The sequence below is a fragment of the Scyliorhinus torazame genome, chromosome 14, assembly GCF_047496885.1.
Source record: "Scyliorhinus torazame isolate Kashiwa2021f chromosome 14, sScyTor2.1, whole genome shotgun sequence".
Classification (NCBI taxonomy): domain Eukaryota; kingdom Metazoa; phylum Chordata; class Chondrichthyes; order Carcharhiniformes; family Scyliorhinidae; genus Scyliorhinus; species Scyliorhinus torazame.
In genome coordinates, this window is record NC_092720.1 from 12,629,118 (window position 1) to 12,652,039 (window position 22,922).

General features: G+C 47.2%; 1 protein-coding gene across 3 annotated transcripts in view; it reads right to left on the reverse strand.

The window, feature by feature from the left end:
* The window catches only part of LOC140389522 (nucleotidyltransferase MB21D2), a 71,773-nt gene extending 49,257 nt beyond the window's left edge, over positions 1 to 22,516 (reverse strand). Inside the window, exons 1-2 of one of the 3 annotated variants that reach the window (XM_072473701.1) lie at positions 22,066 to 22,516; positions 21,606 to 21,807 (exon numbers count right to left, since the gene is read on the reverse strand). In XM_072473701.1, the coding sequence (XP_072329802.1) occupies positions 21,606 to 21,807 (202 nt within the window). In that variant the 5' untranslated portion in view covers positions 22,066 to 22,516. Of the gene's footprint in view, positions 1 to 21,605; positions 22,031 to 22,065 lie in introns of those variants that run through there. The other 2 variants (XM_072473702.1, XM_072473703.1) reach the window with 2 other exon arrangements.
* Positions 22,517 to 22,922: the final 406 nt, after the last annotated feature.

A 22,922-nucleotide genomic window follows, 5' to 3' on the forward strand; every position in this document is an offset into this window, starting at 1 on the left:
ACAGTACTGATGGGGACAGGTCTGTCACTGTATAAAACTGGGGTACAGTACTGGTGGGGACGGGTCTGTCACTGCTTCACACTGGGGTACAGTACTGGTGGGGAGTGGTCTGTCGCTGTATAACACTGGGGTACCATACTGGTGGAGACGGGTTTGACACTGTATAACACTGTGGTACAGTACTGGTGGGGATGGGTCTGTCACTGTATCCCGCTGTGGTACAGTACTGCTGGGGACGGGTCTGTCACTGTCTAACACTGGGGTACAGTACTGGTGGGGTTGGGTCTGTCACTGTGTAACACTGGGGTACAGTACTGGTGGGGGCTGGTCTGTCACAGTGTAATACTGGGGTACAGTACTGGTGTGGACGGGTCTGTCACTGTATAACACTGGGTTACAGTACTGATGGGGACGGGTCTGTTACTGAGGAATTGAACAAATGAATGTGATATAAAATAGTTTGTTCAAATATTAGTTACAGTAATGTAGATAGTAGTGAGTTCACAAAGGAATTCAGAAAGCATGGCAAGGAGGATGGGGAAAAGGTGCTGGGTAACAAGAGTCCCAGCATTAGGGAATGCGAAGTGTGCCAATCAGGATGTATGGCCAGGCCAGGAGGTGTATAGGGTGACCTATGGGAATCTTGTATGTGAAACTTGATGCCATTTGAATGCATTTGCAGAGATTTGTTTGTCTCCGACCTCTCTCGGTTCTAGGGTTCCAGGAGACAGCTTCTGTGTTCTGAATCTCTGTGGAGCGAGTCAGCCTTGCAAGTTGGTTAAAATTATTAATACTATACCTACAAATCCATCTCGAGTTTTATTGAGGCCAGACTGACGGGTAAAGAATTCAATATTGTCATTTGGTGCCGAAACCCGGGATTTATCCAGACGGTCACCGGCCAGCTGCGAAATCAGAATTAGACTGATGTTGGACAAGGAAAGTGGAAATGGGCCCACAATGTGTGTAGCTGGAAAATGACCACATTGATTTTCCCCTCTTCTCATGGTCTGATTGGTCTCGTCACTCGCGGTTGGTACGGAAAGATCGTCTCGACGAAATCAAAGGTCAGTCTGGGGATTAGAAAATTAAACTGATGGGATATCATAATATTGATAGTTCAGTTTTGGTTTAATTGTGGAATTGATGGGACATTGGAAGGATGGGTCAGTTCCACGTGTGTTTTTGATTGGGGAATTATCATATATTATCTTAGAATTTACAGTGCAGAAGGAGGCCATTCGGCCCATCGAGTCTGCAGCGGCTCTTGGAAAGAGCACCCGACCCAAGGTCAACACCTCTACCCCATTCCCATAACCCAGTAACCCCACCCAATACTAAGGGCAATTTTGGACACTAAGGGTAATTTATCAGGGCCAATCCACCTAACCTGCACATCTTTGGACCGTGGGAGGAAACCGGAGCACCCGGAGGAAACCCACGCACACACGGGGAGGACGTGCAGACTCCGCACAGACAGTGACCCAAGCCGGAATCGAACCTGGGACCCTGGAGCTGTGAAGCAATTGTGCTATCCACAATGCTACCGTGCTGCATTCTGAATTGATGGGACATCGGAAGGATGGTTCAGTTCCACGTGTGTTTTGAAACTATAGTTGATTAAGCTAAATTGTATCCTTGGACTGTAGTGGCGAACAACATAGTCTTGAGGACTAGTTCGAGATTATGGGGAATTGCTTGGATGACACGAGTGATCCAAACAGTTCATTGCAAATATTATGTGATATTTATCCAGATAAAGCGAGGGAATTTAGAAAAATGTCAGCAACTTTAAGGAAGAAATTGGGTGATGAATGGCCACTAGGGGGCACTGAAGATCTGGACATCATTAAGAAAATTCAGGGTGAAATCTGGAAAAAGCCAAAGTATGAAAGCAAAAGAGTTAATTGGATTATGGAGACAATATTGTCAAGAGGAGAGGGATAAGATCATGTTATCAAGTTGGCAAAATGCCCTTAAAATGGGGATTCCAATTAGTGAAGGGGGGAACCAGAAAACTCTGAAGATCTTGAAAAAGGAGTGTGCATTCAAAAAACACGCAAGTAAAGAGAGGGAGACACCTAGCGGGGCAGGACTGGAGTAAATAAAATGGGCTACGTAGTTCAATGGCTGGCCTTGCATTGACAGAGGCAAATGGTGACCTAGAGAATTGGACCATGTCGGGTAGAGTCCCGACTGCATCAGTAGCATTGTCTGCACTAATTCCAGAACCACCAGGGTATAATTTATACCCAATCACGCCAGCCCCTCCAGTCCCTTTGGTTGATAGTTTGGGTCCTATTTCATAGAATTTTACAGTGCAGAAGGAGGCCATTTGGCCCATCGAGTCTGCACCGGCTCTTAGAAAGTGCACCCTACCTAAGGTCAACACCTCCACCCTATCTCCATAACCCAGTAACCCCACCCAACACCCAGTAACCCCACCCAACACGAAGGGCAATTTTGGACACTAAGGTCAATTTATCATGGCCAATCCACCTAATCTGCACATCTTTGGACTGTGAGAGGAAACCGGAGCACCCGGAGGAAACCCACGCACACACGGGGAGGATGTGCAGACTCTGCACAGACAGTGACCCAAGCTGGAATCGAACCTGGGACCCTGGAGCTGTGAAGCAATTGTGCTATCCACAATGCTACTGTGCTGCCCGTTATTTCTGCACCTTCACCTTCTGTTAGAGAAGGGGAGCTCTGTTCCACAAGCCCAGTTAGCTCTCGGACAATGAGAGATATGGTAGGACAGAAAAGTATGAGAACAAAGAAAGAGGACGGGAATGGTTCTGAGGAGCCGGAGCTCCCCCTATCGGAAGGGAAGGATGTCGAAGTCTTTGAAGAGCTAGATGAATCCGCTAAAGCGCCCCCTAGTGAGACTCTGAGACAGTTGCCGATTAGGAAAATACCCAACCCTGATGCTGCAACAGCAGCAGCCCAGCACACGATAGACGTTTATTTCCCATGGAGACCCCGTGAGATGATGGCTATTCTGTCTGCAATCCCAGACAGGAAGAAATCTCTCTGCTGCTTTTGTGGAATATCTGAGAACTCCCATCTCAGTTTATTAAGCTGATTCAAGGGACCTCTGGGCCCTTGTCCAGCAGCTTTTAACCCCAGCAGAGTACCGCAGACACCTCGACCACTTGAATTATGGTAGCCACGCCGCACTTCAGCAAGCCCATGCTTTGGACGATGACAGACGGGCACAAATCCTGAATGCGTTGAATGTCACATTTCAAAAGCCCATAAACATCTCTGCTCTCTTAGACCTCAAACCTAAAAAGACTGAGGAGCCAGAGGAATTTCTGGAACGTTTTAATGAAATCTACTGTGGGCAGTCAGGCGACTTGCTGTACCAAAATGGTCAGAATTCCCCTCAATATTGTGCTATGTTAATGCATTGCCTCCCACCTTCCGTGGCTACTGCCATGAAATGTAATAACATGAATTGGACAGAGAACGATCCTTCCCAGATGGCCCAGGCAGTCAGATTTTATTGGAAGGAGGGTGTAGGCCAGGAAGGAGGCTCAGTTACAAAGGTTAAGACTGAGTATGTAATGAAAAAGGATGATCTGAGACCCCAACCAGCGGCAGATACAGTGGCGTACCAGCTGGAACCCCAATATTGTGACCTTGGGTGGGTGGATCAACACGGGGGAGGATATCAAACCCACCCAAATGGACCCTCAGCCCCTCTTTATGGCCCACCGTATGCACCAACAGCTTTCCAACTGCCGCCCTCTCTGAGGGGCCATTAGTCTACTGGGAAAATTGGACGGGGCAGATATAGAGGGAACAACACATGTTTTAATTGTGGCCGTACAGATCACTGGCATCAGGAATGCTCCTTTAAAAGACAGGCAGCAGAAGGAGACTACCCGACCAAAAGGAGGGGGTACCCACCAGGGGGAGGACAGACGAGGTACACCGACTTCTCCCAGGCAAACCCTTTCCCAACACAAGATTGACTAGCTAATTTAGTCATAAGGACTCTCCAATCGGACAGGGAACCTATTATCTCTCTGCAGATAGGAGATCAAGGAGATCAACATCACCCATTTGTAATCGACACTGGAGCAGCCATGTCTTCGGTGCAATCAGAACTTTGACTACCACTATCCGACCACACCCTGCATTTGTCGGGGTTCCAAGGACAGGTGCGTGAGTACCCTATTTCTGAACCTGTGACAGTCACTTATGAGAATAAGTCTACAGATCATCAGTTTGTGGTGACTACTGGATTGGACTGTAACTTGTTGGCCTGAGATTGATCTTTCAGCTACAGCTGGAGTGCAGAGACGAAGGGGTAACGGTTCAATCATGGAGGATGAGACAACAGTGCTATATTTCTATTACACCCCAGTGGTGGGCTTTAGACATTGAACATTCACTGCACCACGTTACCCTGGCCTATGACAGAACCGGACAGAACAGGGAGTTGGAGGACAAATACCGGCCATTAATTGGGACCGAATGGCCAGTCAAGGTTACAGCCACAGTCACTGGAAAAGAAGGTACAGCCGATTTTGTTACAATACCACCACATTTATGGCCACAGTCAGCTTCTGTAGGCCCTCATGTTACACGTCAGGTCCACGACCAGTACCATGCCAAGGATCTGGGGCCTATGGTAAGGAGGGCAGTGGATCATTCAGACCCAACAGAGTACGCACTTCAAGTCACGCCAGACGGCACTGCCATAAAATATTTTGATGTCCCTGAAATGATTAACACTCGACTTCAGCATCACCTGGGACGTGACGTTTTGGGATATGTCAACCCACAGCTCTGGAAGAATAGGGGATTCCTTACCTCGGCCGGCACGGAAATATCCCACCGGGGTTTAGTTAATGACCTACTACAGGCCCTCCTTATGCCCGCGCAGATTTCCGTCATTAAATGCGTTGCCCATACAAACGGTAAGACCCCAGTTGACGTTGGTAATGAACGAGCAGATTGTGCAGCGCGGACAGCCGCTCAAATTCAGCAAGTGATGGTGCCTAAAATGTTAAGTCAGACTAAATGTTCTGCAATAAATAAGTCTGCCTCTGACAAGCCAATGCCAACCATCCAAGACGTCATAAGGTAACAGGAGGACGCTCCCGAGAGTGATAAACAAATGTGGAACCGGTTAGGTTGTACATATGATTCTGTTTCTTCTTTATGGACCAGGCCAGCACATCAGACTTGTATGTCTGAGGTACTGGCTTTATGGGTCATCGAATGTGTACACTTTGCAACTCATTGTGTGGCTCGGGGGACTAGTGATTTGTTGCCGGACACTTGGTGGCACCCTAAAATGCAGGGGTTGGCCAAGAGTATCAGTAATCGGTGTTTGATTAGTCAGCAATATAACACCGGCAAAGGTATCCCTTGTGGGATGGGGCAAACCCCGTTGCCCAGTGGTCCCTTTGAGGCGCTCTAAATGGATTACATTGAGTTTGAAAGGTGTCAATGTTATAAATATGTTTTGGTCATAATGGATGATAATAAAGCTGCTACTGTGGTTAAAGTTCTGATGCGGGAAATCATTCCCCGGTACGGCATACCAGCTCAGTTAAGTTCTGATAACGGGCCTCATTTTATTGGACAGATTAACCTGCCTCCCTTCCCCAGTGCTGTTTTACAGGTGTGGAGCATGATGGGGTGGCTACACACCGCCTGTGTAATCTTCAGCCTCGCCTCGCTTGGAGTGACAACGGCGACGGAAATGGAAAAGGGAAATATCATCTACACCTGTAACCCCAACCAAACTACAAGGACATTTCACTTATGCAGAGGTGACGTCCCCATATACGAGGACATGGTAACGACACATGGAAGGTCATCAGGTTAATGGACAATGCAGGACTCATGAAGCAATTGCACCGGTCCCGACGATGGGAAGGGAACATTGCATGGACATTGCCTTGTTTTTGGAGTACATGTAAATTTGATTTTGGATGTGTTAAGATTGGTGTCAGCCGTGAGGAGAGGGTAGGAAATGAAAATGAAAAAATGAAAATCGCTTATTGTCACAAGTAGGCTTCTAATTAAGTTACTGTGAAAAGCCCCTAGTCGCCACATTCCGGCGCCTGTTCGGGGAGGCTGTTACGGGAATTGAACCGTGCTGCTGGCCTGCCTTGGTCTGCTTTCAAAGCCAGCGATTTGGCCCTGTGCTAAACAGCCCCTGAAAATAATAATAATCACTTATTGTCACAAGTAGGCTTCAAAGAAGTTACTGTGAAAAGCCCCTAGTCACCACATTCCGGCGCCTGTTCGGGGAGGCCGGTATGGGAATTGAACCCGCGCTGCTGGCCTTGTTCTGCATTACAAGCCAGCTGTTTAGCCCACTGTGCTATTGGAGATGAAGGTTGTGAGAGAGAGAGGGGGACTAGAGAGAGGACGGAGTGTGTGAAAAGGGGAGTAAAACTAGAATGTAGGTTATCAGGAGATATACTGAGGGAAAACTGGGTAAAATGCAGGGTGCACTGGAACAGATAGACGCCCCTAGAATCTTGGCTGTTAGGATCCACAAGGGTGCAGCGGATGACGGGGGGGCTGCAACAGGAATTGGAAATGCAGCAACGAATCTTCTTAGATGAGGGGCCGTAGCTACGGGTAGGACAGATAGATTAGGAAATGATAAAAGGAGGGAATGAGGAATTGAACAAACGAATGTGATATAAAATAGTTAGTTCAAATATTAGTTACAGTAATGTAGATAGCAGTGAGTTCACAAAGGACAAAGGAATTCAGAAAGCATGGCAAGGAGGATGGGGAAAAGGATGCTGGGTAACAAGAGGCCCAGGGTTAAGGAATGCGAAGTGAGCCAATCAGGATATATGGCCAGGTCAGGATGTGTATAGGATGAGCTATGGGAATCTTGTCTCTGAAACTTGATGCCATTTGAATGTATTTGCAGAGATTTCTTTGTCCCCGACCTCACTCGGTTCCAGGGTTCCAGGAGACAGCTTCTGTGTTCTGAATCTCTGTGGAGCGAGTCAGCCTTGCAAGTTGGTTAAAATAAATAATACTATACCTACAAATCCATCTCGAGTTTTATTGAGGCCAGACTGATGGGTAAAGAATTCAATATTGTCATCACTGTATAACACTGGGGTACAGTACTGGTGGGGACGGATCTGTCACTGTACAACACTGGGTTATAGTACTGGTGGGGATGGGTCTGTCACTGTAGAACACTGGGGTACAGTACTGGTGGGGGCGGGTCTGTCACTGTATAACACTGGGGTACAGTACTGGTGGGGACGGGTCTGTCACTGTATAACAATGGGGTACAGTACAGCTGGGGACGGGTCTGTCACTGTATAACACTGGGGTACAGTACTGGTGGGGACCGGTCTGTCACTGTATAATACTGGGGTACAGTACTGGTGGGGACGGGTCTGTCACTGTATAACACTGGGGTACAGTACTGGTGGGGACGGGTCTGTCACTGTATAACACTGGGGTACAGTACTGGTGGGGACGGGTCTGTCACTGTATAACACTGGGGTACAGTACTGGTGGGGACGGGTCTGTCACTGTATAACACTGGGGTACAGTACTGGTGGGGACGGGTCTGTCACTGTATAACACTGGGGTACAGAACTGGTGGGGACGGGTCTGTCACTGTATAACACTGGGGTACAGTACTGGTGGGGACGGGTCTGTCACTGTATAACACTGGGGTACAGTACTGGTGGGGACGGTTCTGTCACTATATAACACTGGGGTACAGTACTGGTGGGGACGGGTCTGTCACTGTATAACACTGGGATACAGTACTGGTGGGGACAGGTCTGTCACTGTATAACACTGGGATACAGTACTGGTGGGGGCGGGTCTGTCACTGTATAACACTGGGGTACAGTACTGGTGGGGACGGGTCTGTCACTGTATAACACTGGGGTACAGTACTGGTGGGGACGGTTCTGTCACTGTATAACACTGGGGTACAGAACTGGTGGGGGCGGGTCTGTCACTGTATAACTTTGGGATATTGTACTGGTGGGGATTGATTAATTTGAGGTGATGATTTCAAACTCGTTCAGAAAGCTGTGATTACAACATTTCTGCAGTGACTTGATTTCAAAACGATCTCATTCCTACAAGGCTCTTCTTGACATGAAATAAAGTATAAATGCTATTCGACGTGAAGTTTTGTGACAGTGAATTGAATGAACCTGGATATCGTGTGTGCTGGTTTTAATCCCACCTGGAAAGTATGGTGCACCAGGGAGAGGGATAGCAGAGTTTAGGAGAGCTCATGAAATCACCCCCGCCACCACCCCCCTCCCTGCCCCCGTCAACACACATTCCCAGCACACAGCCCACTACAATAGCTCAATGGCTGACTTCACCACTGTTTTGTGAACTGCAGGAATGTGTACACAATCTAATCTAATCCCCTTTCACATCACCAACCCTTACATTCCTGCCTCAATAGGCAGGACAATCACCACTTTATACCAGAGACTATGAACAAAATCCCGTCCTTTATCTGGCACCCGATCCACATGCCTCAGGCTACCATAAATACACTTCACGTATAATGAACAACGTTTTGGGAAATTATCCTTGGCAATCTGAGCAGCAAATTGCAAACCAGCAAACAAGGCTGTTATATTACCGGACTAGTAATCCAGGGAATAAGAGTTTCAATTGAGTTTTCAATAACAAATCTGCATTTCTAGTGACTCCTTTCACAACCCGAGGTCCCAAACTGTTTCTAGTAAAAGTGTTTTTCAAATGTGGTCACGGTTGTCTGTCGCGCAGAACCACTGGAGGTAATTCCCCTACTCTTCTTCAAAATAGAGATCGTGGGTCTTTCATACTAACCCGAGGGAGCTGTCAGGGCCTTGGGCTTTAACATCTCATCTAAAACACAGCACCAATGATAGTGTGGCACTCCCCCACCGCTGCAGCACTCCCCCAGACCTGCACCAGGACCATCAGCCGAGACGGTTCTTTTCTGTCCACATTCTGGAACTTGCAAAACACAGCATTTTGAGGAATATTGAGGTGTTATGGGCCAGGGTTTAGAGAACCCCAAAGTGTATCATGGAGTTCACCTGACCCACAACTTTTAATAGATTGTGGTATGGGGAGCACACGGCCCACTCTACAGGTGTGGGACAGCAGAAATGGAAAAGTATTTTTTAAAGCAAAACAATGTTTATTCTATGAACTCAAGTTAACCTTTTTGAAACAAACAGTGAACATCATAGCAACCATTAATTCAAATACACCCCCCAAAGAATACAACACTAAGTAATCTGTATGCTGTCCTTTTAACACCCAGAAAACTTAACAAACCTTTAAACAGAAGCACATCAGGGTTTACATTCAATACTGAAGGCATTTATAATTCTGAATTCACCAAATGATCCCGAGATAGTCTTTCATGGCAGAGAGAATAGCAGTACAGCTGCTTTGTCTGATTTCAGCTGCAACAAGGAAACCAAATAGACAGACCACCCAATCTTTTCTCAAAGTGAAACTAAAGAGCAGAACCAGAGCTCAACTCCACCCACACTCTGAAATGTAACATGAGCAGCCAAACATTTCTTAAAGCGACATTCTCATGACAGAGGGGGATAGAAGATATTCTTTGGGATACTTCATGAGCAAAGGATTGAAGAGTAAACTGGGGCTGGCCTTGCAATGTGTGTCAAGTTAGCCAATGTCTGTGCCGGGGAACGACTAACTGCTCTCCAAACTCTTCAGAGTACAGAACGGAGAGATCAGGTGGAGTTTTGTGCTCCTGAACTCTTACGCAGCCATGCCTGGTGGCAAGTGCATGTGAATGTCTGAGGACAAGGCCTGGCCGTGATGGTGTCACAGTCGAATAGTCTATCGACCCTCAGTTTTTTAGCCTCAGGCATGAAGAGCAGCCACTTGGGCAAGGCACCAGAGTGCCACTACACACCAAAAGTCGGTACCTCGATTCGAAAGAGGCAGCAAGAACATTGGAATGGGAAGCTGAAGGGTTTAATTATTCGTAAGAACTAAACAATGCATCAAATCCTTCAGAAAATGAGTGTAGTTCAGAAGTTTGAACTAATAGAGCTGCTTAAAATGATAAAGTAATTTGGTAGCTGTCGTGATATCATAGTTGTGTTGTAATTCACCGACTGACCAATAGGAGTCTCACTATTATAAAGTGAATGTTAGAGTCAGGTGACCTCAGACTGGCTGGAGGGAGAGGTTGCTTGTGCATGTTAATACTGTTATTCACCAAATGTTTTTTATATAGTTTACCCACAGTTAATGTTAATAACTCGTTTATAGCTTGAGCGACAAGTGTTCTTTATCATAGATTATCATAGAATTTACAGTGCAGAAGAAGGCCATTCGGCCCATCGAGTCTGCACCGGCTCTTTGAAAGAGCACCCTACCCAAGGTCAACACCTCCACCCTATCCCCACAACCCCACCCAACACCAAGGGCAATTTTGGACACTAAGGGCAATTTATCATGGCCAATCCACCTAATCTGCACATCTTTGGACTGTGGGAGGAAACCGGAGCACCCGGAGGAAACCCACGGGGAGGGTGTGCAGACTCCGCACAGATAGTGACCCAAGCCGGGAATCGAACCTGGGACCCTGGAGCGGTGAAGCAACTGTGCTAACCACAATGCGGGGAGAATGTGTGAACTCCACACGGACCGTGACCCAGGGCCGGGATTCGAACCCGGGTCCTCAGCATCGCAGTGAATTCCAAAGAATTTAAGCGTACTCATACGAACATATAAACAAGGAGCTGGAGTAGGCCATTCAGTCCCTCAACCGTGCTCCGCCATTTAATCTGCAACCTGCCTAACCCCCCCCCCCCAATAACCTATCTGATGCAAATTCAATAAAATCATTTTAAATAACAGCACAATCCGGAGATTGCTAACTTGAAGGTTACACTAAGGCTAACTAAATAGTTTACAGCCCTGGACTATCATGGCCATGACCTCAAATGCTCGATATGGTCTTCCGACTCTGATCCACCATTGAAAAGTGGCAGCTACCTTATGCCCGCTCTCTCAACTCCCTCTATTAACCCCTACGTCTCCCATCGACCATTACTTGGCAGACCTCAAACGCAACTTTTTGGACTTGTCCTCTTACTTATCACCATCATTCCTGTTAGCTATTCCCTCCCGCCCATCATCCCACCTCCAGAACATGTCACTGGACTTTTAAAAAAATTAAAAAGGCGCTATCCAAATGCAGGCTGCTAAAATCTTGAGGGTGACTGGACAATCGCCCCGAGGAACTGTCCCGAGGAACAGCAGTAGATGCGGGGGGGAAGAGTTTAGTCGAGGAATGTGGAGCGAGGGGAATTAAAATGATACCCTTCACTATGACAATTGTCATAATATACACCAGTATATCATGGTGCTGACCCTTTGCTACAGCGTGTCATGCGCCACCTAACAGACGGGTGGCTCAAGAGCCAATGCCCTCAGTTCTATAACGTCAGAGATGATCTGGCGGTAGTAGACGGGGTTCTCCTGAAACTGGACCGCATTGTCATCACGCATAGCGGAACAGCTACACGAGGGCCACCTTGGCGTGGAAAAGTGCTGCCGGCGGGCCCGAGAGGCAGTGTACTGGCCCGGCATTAATGACGACATAGCCAACACAGTGCTCAACTGCCCACCTGTCAGCGCTTCCAGACCCTGCAGCCCCATGAGTTGGTCAAGTCACCTTGGACCAAGGTGGGCATCGACCTGTTCTGCACGCTGGGTAGAGACTATGTCCTGATTGTGGACTACTTTTCAAATTACCCAGAGGTGATACGGTTGCATGATATCACATCGTCTGCAGTCATCCGTGCCTGTAAGGACACCTTTACTCGACACGGCATCCCACTCACGGTGATGTCGGACAATGGCCCCTGCTTCGCAAGCCAGGAATGGTCCAACTTTGCCAGGAGGTACAACTTTGTGCATGTGACATCCAGTCCCCTGTACTCCCAATCCAACGGCAAAGCGGAGAAGGGCGTCCACATCGTCAAACGGCTCCTCTGCAAGGCTGCCGATGCTGGGTCCGATTCCTACCTCGTCTTGCTGGCCTATCACTCCGCCCCACTGTCCACTGGCCTGTCGCCAGCCCAGCTGCTCATGGGTCGCACCCTGAGGATGACGGTGCCGTCCATTCATGTCCCAGACCTCGACCACGTTCCGGTCCTTCAACGGATGCAGCTGTCTCGTGCACAGCACAAGGCGGCTCATGACACCCGTGCAGCTGATCTCCCTGCTCTGGCTCCAGATGACAACGTCCGTGTCCATCTTCCGGATAGTGACTGGTCTGCAACTGCTGCGGTTCTTTGGAAGGTGACTCCCCGCTCGTTCCTGGTTTGTCTACCGGGTGGCTCCATTCTGCGCCGCAATCGACGTGCCCTTTGTCTCTTTCCGCGCTCGCTACATGATCCTCCACTGTCACCTCACCCTCCTGCTGACCCTGCCCTGGACTATGCAGAGATTCCGGTCACTCTGCATCCTCCTCTGACGCAGTCCAGCCCGCTCCTCAGCTGGCGGCTCCCGACCCACCCTTGAGGCGGTCAACCAGAATTTGTCGCCCACCGCAGAGACTTAATTTGTGAACTTTGTGGACTTATGGACTTTCTGATTTGTTCTGTTCTTCCGTTTAATCGTTTACGTGGTTTGTATATTGTGTTCATCTCGTTATTCTTGTGACACACTGTGTTTCTGCACCAGGCACCTTCCCATGTAAATAGCTTAGTTCTCATGTACACAGTTCTGTAAATATTTCGCACACCCGTAGTCAGGGACATTCACCATACACTATTTATTGCCACGCAGGTACATATTTTATAAAAGGAGGGATGTCATAATATACACCAGTATATCATGGTGCAGACACACATTGATGGACACACAGTGGGACCAATCAACACACACAACACCGCAGCCAATCACCAGTGAGAGCACACGCACTTTAAAGACAGGGGGCATCAGAGTTCCCGCTCATTCGAGTAGCAGCTAGCTAGGAGGACAGAGCTCACAGCCTGCAGCACAGACATTCACCATGTGCTGAGTGCATCGACTGGTTAGGACAAGGCAAAGGTCTTTAGTTAAAGCCAGTATCGTGTTAACCCACAGTCAGAGTATGTTAAACAGTTAATGATTAAATACAATAGTGTTGCACTATTTCAAGTGTTGGTGACCTGGATGTGTTCCACGGATCCAGAACACCCAACAGATGAACCATGTCCTGTTTCAGCTTGGCGAGCCACTGCAGTCCAGTCACAAGGTGCTTGTTGGCACTGCCACCACAGCAAAGGGCAGATTGTTTCTTGACGGGAGCCTTCACCGGGACTATTCGGAGGGAGGAATTCATGATTGATTTGATCAACTCGAGAAACATTTTTTATCATTTCTCTGATGTTACTTCCCGGATTTAAGATATGCAGCCTACCCAACCTCCCTTCATTATTAGACTCCGTGAAGCACACACACACACACACTGCACTGACACCCGTCATAGTTATGATGCATCCTCTCACTGAAATCAGTCACAGAGCGAGCTCACTGCGGCACATTTTGTGAATTGGGGCCTCAAGAAGATTAAAAGTCCAGTTGGGACCCCCCCCCCCCCCCCCCCCACCCCCCCCCCCACCCCCCACCACCCAGTGATGAGTCTGAGTAGTGGGGACATAGGAGCAGGATGAGGCCATTCAGCCCCTCAAGCCTGTTCCTCCATTCAATTACACCATGACTGATCGGTGATGCAGCTCTACACACCTGCCTTTGCCCCTTATCCCTTAGTACCTTTGAAAAAAAAAAAAATCAGTCTCAGACTTAAAAGTTTACATTTGACCCCAAATCATTTGTTTGTGGAAGAGAGTTCCAAGGAAGAGTCAGGATCTAGTGCTTTTGAAATTGAGGTACAGGTCAACCATGATCTCTCTACCTCTTCATGCCGATGAAGAACTCTAGTCGGTCGCTCCTCATCTCTTGTCGAGCATTCTCCAGATCTCAGGGGACATGTGGTCAACTCACTGACAATTGAGGATGCTGAAGCTGAGCTGCATTGTTAAAGGTATGGCTCGATAATGTAATCAAGGCCAAGTGGATTCAACAGGCTTAGGAGGGAAGTTATTTGAGGAAGGAACCTGTGCTGTGGATAAAGGGGAGCCGGTGGGTATATTGTACTTAGATTTCCAGAAGGTATTTGGTAAAGGGCAACATGAAATGAAATGAAATGAAAATCGCTTCTTGTCACAAGTCGGCTTCAAATGGAGTGACTGTGAAAAGCCCCTAGTCGCCACATTCCGGCGCCTGTTCGGGGAGGCTGGTGCGGGATTTGAACCGTGCTGTTGGCCTGCCTTGGTCTGCTTTCAAAGCCAGCGATTTAGCTCAGTGTGCTAAACCAGCCCCGGTTATTATGGAAAATGAGAGCTCACAGTCTTGGAGGCAAGACATTGACATTGGGAAAAGATTGGCTGGCAGACAGGAAGTATAGAGTGGGCAAAAATGGATATCTTTGAGGTTGACAAGATGTAACAAGTGGTGTGTCACCAGATCATTGCTGGAATCTAAACGGTTTACAATTTAGATTACGAGTGGATGATCGCCAAATTTGCTAATGACACAAAGAAAGATCAGAAAGTAACTTTTGAAGAGGACATAGGAGGACATAAGAGGAGGCTACAAAAAGACACAGATTTTAAGTGAGTGGACAAAGGTAATGTGGGAAAATGTGAAATTTTCCATTTGGCAGAAAGAAAAAAAAAGCAGATTATGGTGAGAGATTGTAGAGCTATGAGGTGGAAAGGGAATGGGTATTAATGCAGGAATCACAAAGACTAGTGTACAGGTACAACAAGCAATTAGGAGGACACTGGATCTGTACTTGTTCGGAGTTTCGAAGGATGTAGGGGGGGAGAGCTTATTGAAACTTACAGGATACTGCGAGGCCTGGATCGAGTGGACGTGGAGACGATGTTTCCACTTCTCGGAAAAACTAGAACCAGAGGACACAACCTCAGACTAAAGGGACGATGCTTTAAAACAGAGATGAGGAAGAATTTCTTCAGCCAGAGGGTGGTGAATCTGTGGAACTCTTTGCCGCAGAAGGCTGTGGAGGCCAAATCACTGAGTGTCTTTAAAACAGAGATAGATAGGTTCTTGATTAATAAGGGGATCAGGGGTTAAGGGGAGAAGGCAGGAGAATGGGAATGAGAAAAATATCAGCCATGATTGAATGGCGGAGCAGACTCGATGGGCCGAGTGGCCCAATTCTGTTCCTATGCCTTGTGATCTTTATTTAATGCTTATAATTTATTTAAATACAAAAGTAGGGAGGTTCTGCTTCAGTTGTACAGGGTATTGGTGAGGCCACATCTGGAGTATTGTGTACAGTATTTGTCTCCTTATTTAAGGAAGGATTCAGATATTTTGGAAGCAGTTCAGAGAAGGTTTACCAGAGTAACACCACAGTACGAAGTCTTACAACACCAGGTTAAAGTCCAACAGGTTTGTTTCGATGTCACTAGCTTTCGGAGCACTGCTCCTTCCTCAGGTGAATGAAGAGGTCTGTTCCAGAAACACATACATAGACAGATTCAAAGATGCCAAACAATGCTTGGAATGCGAGCATTAGCAGGTGATTAAATCTTTACAGATCCAGAGATGGGGTAACCCCAGGTTAAAGAGGTGTGAATTGTCTCAAGCCAGGACAGTTGGTAGGATTTCGCAGGCCAGATGGTGGGGGATGGATGTAATGCGACATGAATCCCAGGTCCCGGTTGAGGCCGCACTCATGTGTGCGGAACTTGGCTATAATGCTCGCATTCCGAGCATTGTTTGGCATCTTTGAATTTGTCTATATATGTGTTTCTGGAACAGACCTCTTCATTCACCTGAGGAAGGAGCAGCGCTCCGAAAGCTAGTGACATTGAAACAAACCTGTTGGACTTTAACCTGGTGTTGTAAGACTTCGTACTGTGCTCACCCCAGTCCAACGCCGGCATCGCCACATCAGAGTAATACCAGGAATGGGAAGGTTGTCGTATGAGGAACGGTTGGACAGGCTGGGCTTGTATCTACTGGAGTTTAGAAGAGTAAGAGGCGGCTTGATTGAAACATGTAAGATCCTGAGGGGTATTGACTGGGTGGAGAGGATGTGTCTTCTTGTGGGAGAATCTATAACCAGGGATGACTAAGGGTTGCCCAAGGGTTTGGGGGGGCATGGTATCACAGTGGTTAGCACAGTTGCTTCACCGTTTCAGGGTCCCAGGTTCAATTCCCAGCTTGGGTCACTGTCTGTGCAGAGTTTGCACGTTCTCCCCGTGTGTGCGTGGGTTTCCTCCGGGTGCTCCGGTTTCCTCCCACAGTCCAAAGATGTGCAGGTTAGGTGGATTGCTCATGCTAAATTGCCCTTAAGTGTCCAAAAAAAAAAGTATGAGAGCACCCTACGTGCTCTCATCCCACGTACTCCCCGCATTGGAGATCTTTACTGCCTACCGAAAATACACAAGGCCAACACACCCGGCCGTCCTATCGTTTTAGGCAATGGGGCCCTGTGTGAGAACCTCTCTGGCTACATCGAGGGCATCTTGAAACCCATCGTACAAGGTACGCCCAGCTTCTGTCGCGACACGACGGACTTCCTACAGAAACTCAGCACCCGTGGACCAGTTGAACTAGGAACATTCCTCGTCACAATGGACGTCTCAGCACTCTACACCAGCATCCCCCATGACGACGGCATTGTTGCAACAGCCTCAGTACTCAACACCAACAACTGCCAATCTCCAGACGCAATTCTGCAACTCATCCGCTTCATTCTGGATCACAACATCGTCACCTTCGACAACAAAGTCTTCATCCAGACACATGGAACAGCCATGGGGACCAAATTCGCACCCCAATACGCCAACATCTTCATGCACAAGTTTGAACAAGACCTACTCACCGCACAGGACCTTCAACCAACGTTATACACCAGATACATCGATGACATTTTTTTCCTTTGGACCCACGGCGACTACACGATGACATCAATAAGTTCCATCCAACCATCAGACTCACCATGGACTACTCTCCAAAATCAGTTGCGTTCTTGGACACACTCGTCTCCATCAAGGATGGTCACCTCAGCACTTTGCTTTACCGCAAACCCATGGATAACCTCACGGTGCTCCACTTCTCCAGCTTCCACCCTAAACACATTAAAGAAGCCATCCCCTATGGACAAGCTCTCCGTATACACAGGATTTGCTCAGATGAGGAGAAGCGTAACAGACATCTACAGATGTTGAAAGATGCCCTCGTACGAACGGGATATGGCGTTCGACTCATCGATCGACAGTTCCAACACGCCACAGCAAAAAACCGCACCGACCTCCTCAGAAGACAAACATGGGACACAATCAACAGAATACCCTTCGTCGTCCAGTACTTTCCCGGAGCGGAGAAACGACATTTTCTTCACAGCTTTCAACACGTCATCGATGAAGATGAACATATTGCCAAGGTCATCCCCACACCCCCACAACTTGCCTTCAAACAACCGCGCAACCTCAAACAAACCATTGTTTGCAGCAAACTACACAGCCTTCAGAACAGTGACCATGACACCACACAACCCTGCCATGGCAATCTCTGCAAGACGTGCCAGATCATCGACGTGGATACCACCATTACACGTGAGAACACCACCCACCAGGTACGCGGTACATACTCGTGCGACTCGGCCAATGTTGTCTACCTCATACGCTGCAGGAAAGGATGTCCCGAAGCGTGGTACATTGGCGAGACCATGCAGACGCTGCAACAACGAATGAACGGACATCGCGCGACAATCACCAGGCAGGAATGTTCCCTTCCAGTCGGGGAACACTTCAGCAGTCAAGGGCATTCAGCCTCTGATCTCCAGGTAAGCGTTCTCCAAGGCGGCCTTCAGGACGTGCGACAACGCAGAATCGCCGAGCAGAAGCTTATAGCCAAGTTCCGCATACATGAGTGCGGCCTCAACCGGGACCTGGGATTCATGTCACATTACATTCGTCCCCCACCATCTGGCCGGCAAAATCCTACCAACTGTCCTGGCTTGACACAATTCACACCTCTTTAACCTGGGGTTACCCCATCTCAGGATCTGTAAAGATTTAATCACCTGCTAATGCTCGCATTCCAAGCATTGTCTGGCACCTTTGAATTTGTCTATATATATGTTTCTGGAACATACCTCTTCATTCACCTGAGGAAGGAGCAGCACTCCGAAAGCTAGTGACATTGAAACAAACTTTAACCTGGTGTTGTAAAACATCTTACTGTGCTCACCCCAGTCCAATGCCGGCATCTCCACATCAAAAAAAAAAGCTGGGTTGGGTGGGGTTACTGGGATAGGGTGGGGTGTGGGCTTAGGGAGGGTGCTCTTTCCAAGGGCCGGTGTAGACTCGATGGGTCGAATGGCCTCCTTCTGCACCGTAAACTCTTATGATTCTGTAAATTCTGATATAAAACTGTGGAAATGAGGCTTTCACTCAGAGGGTGGTGTTTCTTTGGAATTTTCTTCCTGAAAAGGCGGTGGAAGTAGAGTCTTTGAATATTTCTAAGGCAGAGGTAGGTATATTCTTGGTAAGCAAGAAGGTGAAAGGTTATTGGGGTTGGAGGGATACAGGTTTGAAGTCACTATCAGGTCAGCCATTGTCTTATGAAATGGCGGAATAGAATCGAGGGGTTGAATGGCCTCCTCCTGCTCCTTGCTTGTATGAGAGAAGGACATTTTGGGGGTGGGGGGGGGTAGGTAAAAGGTTCACCATAACTCACAAAAAAAAACAGAATGGAGATTAAGGTTCATATTATTGGCTGTTCCCATGTTGTCCTTTTGCCAACGGCAAATCCAGGATGGAGGGGTCAGGAGCCGCACAGCATGACGGATTCTGATTGGATGTGCTCCTTGTAGTTTCATCCAATGACTTCCCGTTTCAATCAATGTCCCTGACCCAACTTTATATTTTTATAATCAATTAATTAATGGAAATGTTTGATGAAAATGAGGTTGTAATTCATTGTTAGTGCTCCCTTGGAGTTTTCCCCCAGGTGTTGCCTGTACAGTGTCCAGGAGATTTATCTTTAAGTCAATGTAAAAAGTTGACACCTGTTGGCAGCGCTGCGTTTGCAGCTACGAGAGCAGGAGTGAGAGAGTCACTGCAGCACAAGTGGAGTGTGAAACCTGCTCCTTCGTTAGGCTGCGCTCAGTCACATCACCCTGTCACGGCCACAATGCTTCTGTATACAGTACCCACCCCACATAACCGTATAGGAATGATCACCCGCACGTTCTATAAATATACATTTCCAACGTCTCCCTCTCCCAAAGGGATCGGGTGATCCCGGGGATCAGTTCTATCGGCACCACATACCCTCCAACATTCACCTGGGGTGGTTATTGGGTGGAGAAACTGGGTGGGAAATCTCGAGACAATTTCCGTATATTTGGAGCATGGATCAAGGAAAGCATTCCAGGAAAGGTGCGTGGGTTGGGGAAGGGTAGTTTGTACACCACCCTTCTTAATGCTTAAGTCTACAGACTGCAATTAAATAACAGGATGCTTAACTGAGGAGGCATCACGACATTTGGTGAAACATTAAACCTGAAGCCCTGATTACCCACTCCATGAAGGTGAATGATCCCATGGTCACTATTTCGAAGAGGAGCAGAGGAGTTCTCCCCTGTATCCTGTGTCAATTTTTATCACTCCACCAACGTGACCAAGTCAGATTATCTGCTCATTATCCCATTGCTCTTTGTGGGAGCTTGCTGTGCTCAAATCTTCAGCCATAGTTCCTACATTAGAAGGGCAACTACATTTCAACAAGAGCAACCTAATTGATTCTGAAGCATTTTGCTAAGGCCTTAAGTTACAAAAAGTACTGTCTAAATGTCAGGTCAGAAATGATTGAGCAGACTGGGACTCTTGTCACTAGAAAAGAGAAGACTAAGGGGTGATCGAAATTAGAGTTTGATCAGACAACTGTTTTGAAGGTGTCGCCACTTGTGGGGAAAAGCAAAACTAGCGGCCAAAATAATAATGATAATTAATCTTTATTATTGCCACAAGTAGGCTTACATTAACACTGCAATGAGGTAACTGTGAAAATCCCCTAGGGTCGCCACACTCCAGCACCTGTTTGGGTACACCGAGTGAGAATTCAGAATGTCCAATTCACCGAACAGCACGTCTTTCAGGACTGTGGAAACCGGAGCACCCGGAGGAAACCCACGCAGTCACGGGGAGGATGTGCAGACTCCGCACAGACTGTGACCCAAGCCGGGAATCGAATCTGGGACCCTGGAGCTGTGATGCAACAGTGCTAACCACTGTGCTACCATCAGCGCATGGTAGATGAGGATGGAAGCTCCTGCCCCATGTGGCGCAGTGTTATCCTGCCAGGTGTGGCACATCCACTGCACCCATTGGCGTTGCGTTAATTCTGGTGCAATGTTGTCGCTTAGGTTCTTGATAATTTAGGTAAAATAGTGACAATATTGATCTGAATTCAACTTCACTACAGGAAAATATGTTGAGGCACTTCAGTGAAATGGCTATCTGGCTAAAAGGAGGAAACTAATAGATTCTACATCAGTTGGAAACAAATTGATGTTCTATGATTTACAAACTGCAGTTAGCAGACGGACTTCCCCCTCTAACTGCTAGCCTTTTTCCACATTGACACTGGGTGTTAAGGGAGCAGCTCACATTCTTACACTTAGAAACTATATTCATCACCAAAGCCATTAGTGGTACAGAACCGCCCAGAGTGGATAATAAGATACGGGACATAAGAATCTCATTTGTCAAATGCAGTCCTGTATCTGAAAACGTTCCCAAGGCCACCTCACAGAGACTTAATTCGGAAGTGACAATTAACTGATAGGGAGTTTTTTTAAAAACCTAGAGTTTGCAGGTGGAGCGCAAGACAGGCAATTAAGGAATTTCACATTGTCACTCACCAGGAAACTAATGAGTGAAGGGTAGATGGAGGAGTGAATCTCGAGAACGTCATTAGGAGGTAGAATCTGTGCAGACTGTAATTGGCTCTCAGTAGGGATGAGGGATCATTATCCGATGGGATCTGTCATACAATCTTCCTTGGAGTATATCAGTGGGTCTGGTTTGTTACCCTGGATTATTGCCCTCCAGCCAATTTGGTGCCAGTGTGAATTGATTTGAAAGATAATCCTGGACTAAAAAAAAAAGGAATACTTGGGCAGCACAACTCACCAACTTCAACACGATAAGTTGGAGAGGGACAAAAACAGAGAATTGAAATGTATTTCCTCCCACATTGCCCACTGGAATGGAACTCCACAGATTGCAATGATTATTTTGTTTAAAAAAAAATCAGCATTGCCCTTTTAAATAAATATCGCCATAGTTCACAATCGAGGTGGGTTTTTGAAGCTCCCAATGAATAACAAAATACTGGAAGATTATCCACAGACACTAAAATAAAAATCGCAATTTGGAAGGCGAAAAGGTGACCTTTAAATATTAAAGACGGTCCTCCGGCTGCTTTGATCAGCACAGTACCAGTCGGAGCTGCACTTTGGGTTCAGATACAGAATTACTCACCCAGCATGGAGAAGATAAAATCCTTCGCGGTGTGGATTTCCAGGGCTCTGTGATCATCGTATTCCCGCTGATCCTGCTTGGTGAATTCCTGGATCAGCCTGTTCAAGTCCTCGATCCTGGCCCCAGACCTGAAGTCCAGTTCCACCAGTGTTTTAGCTGCACTGGAACAAGGCTTAATGCCTGTTCCGTTCACAGCCGCCATCTTTCAGTAGTTTTTTTATGGAAAGGGAGGGGGGAGAAAGAGAAAGAGAGAGAGAATATGTTAATTTTTAAAAAGCCAAGGGTGATTTCACACACTGTCCTTCCTCTCTCCTCTTCTCCCTTCTTTTTGCCGTTGAGCTATTTTCAGGTAGCTCTTAACAAGCCTCCCAGCCTGCAGGTTCTGCCCTCAACATGGTCTCCCTCTCTCTCTCTATCTGATGAATGAAATCGACCTGGGGCATTGACAATTGAAACTGACCTCGAATCAACAAGCGTGTTACAATGTTGCGCCGGAGACTCTTAAAGCCGCCACCGCCCTCAAACTCAACATGTCCATCGCGCCTCGACATCTTGCTATTTAGTTTCCCCTTGCTTTAAGAAAAGGGGGAAATCCCTCGATGATGGAAGTTGTGTATCTTTTGCGAAATTGCAACAAGTGGCTCTCAATTAACTGCAACACTGATTTGCAACATTGCAGGCTTTACTTTTTCCTTTTGTTTAAAGAAAAAATAAGTTTTTTTAAAAACATGCTTTGGACAAAAACCAGGGTCAGTGAGCGTGGGAAATGATTGGGGAGCTGGGTCTAATCCCATTGTAAAGTAGGACGTTCTTTCCGTCTTGCGAATTCTGATTTCCACTTTTAAAAATCATTGCCAGGACGGTGGGCATTTACTGCCAGGCTCCTGCCTTGAGCTGGGCGGCTCGGCATGAACCACACTGGTGTGGGACAGGCTCTGATTGCAGGGCTAAGGACAACAGCTGGGTCCTTCCCAAAGGACATTGGGTTTATAATGGACGTATGTTGCCTAAAGAAAAGGGAGCTTCAGTATTGGGTTGCCAACGTTTCTGGTCTCCAGAAATTGAGGATCAATGTCCAGGACACTGCAATGGCTAAAATGTTAAAACCCTGTTTAAAATGTAATCATCGGCACTTGTAAAAAAAACATTGTTGTTTCTTTGTCATTTTCTTTGAAGATATTTCTTTTCCAGATGTAAAGATATTGAAAATTGGAGTTGGGGGGAACGCTGTGTGAACTGACAGTCAAGAATCATCCAATTGGATAATGAGTCTTTTTGCTTTCCAAGTCAGTGTATGTGTTGACAAAGAACAAAGGA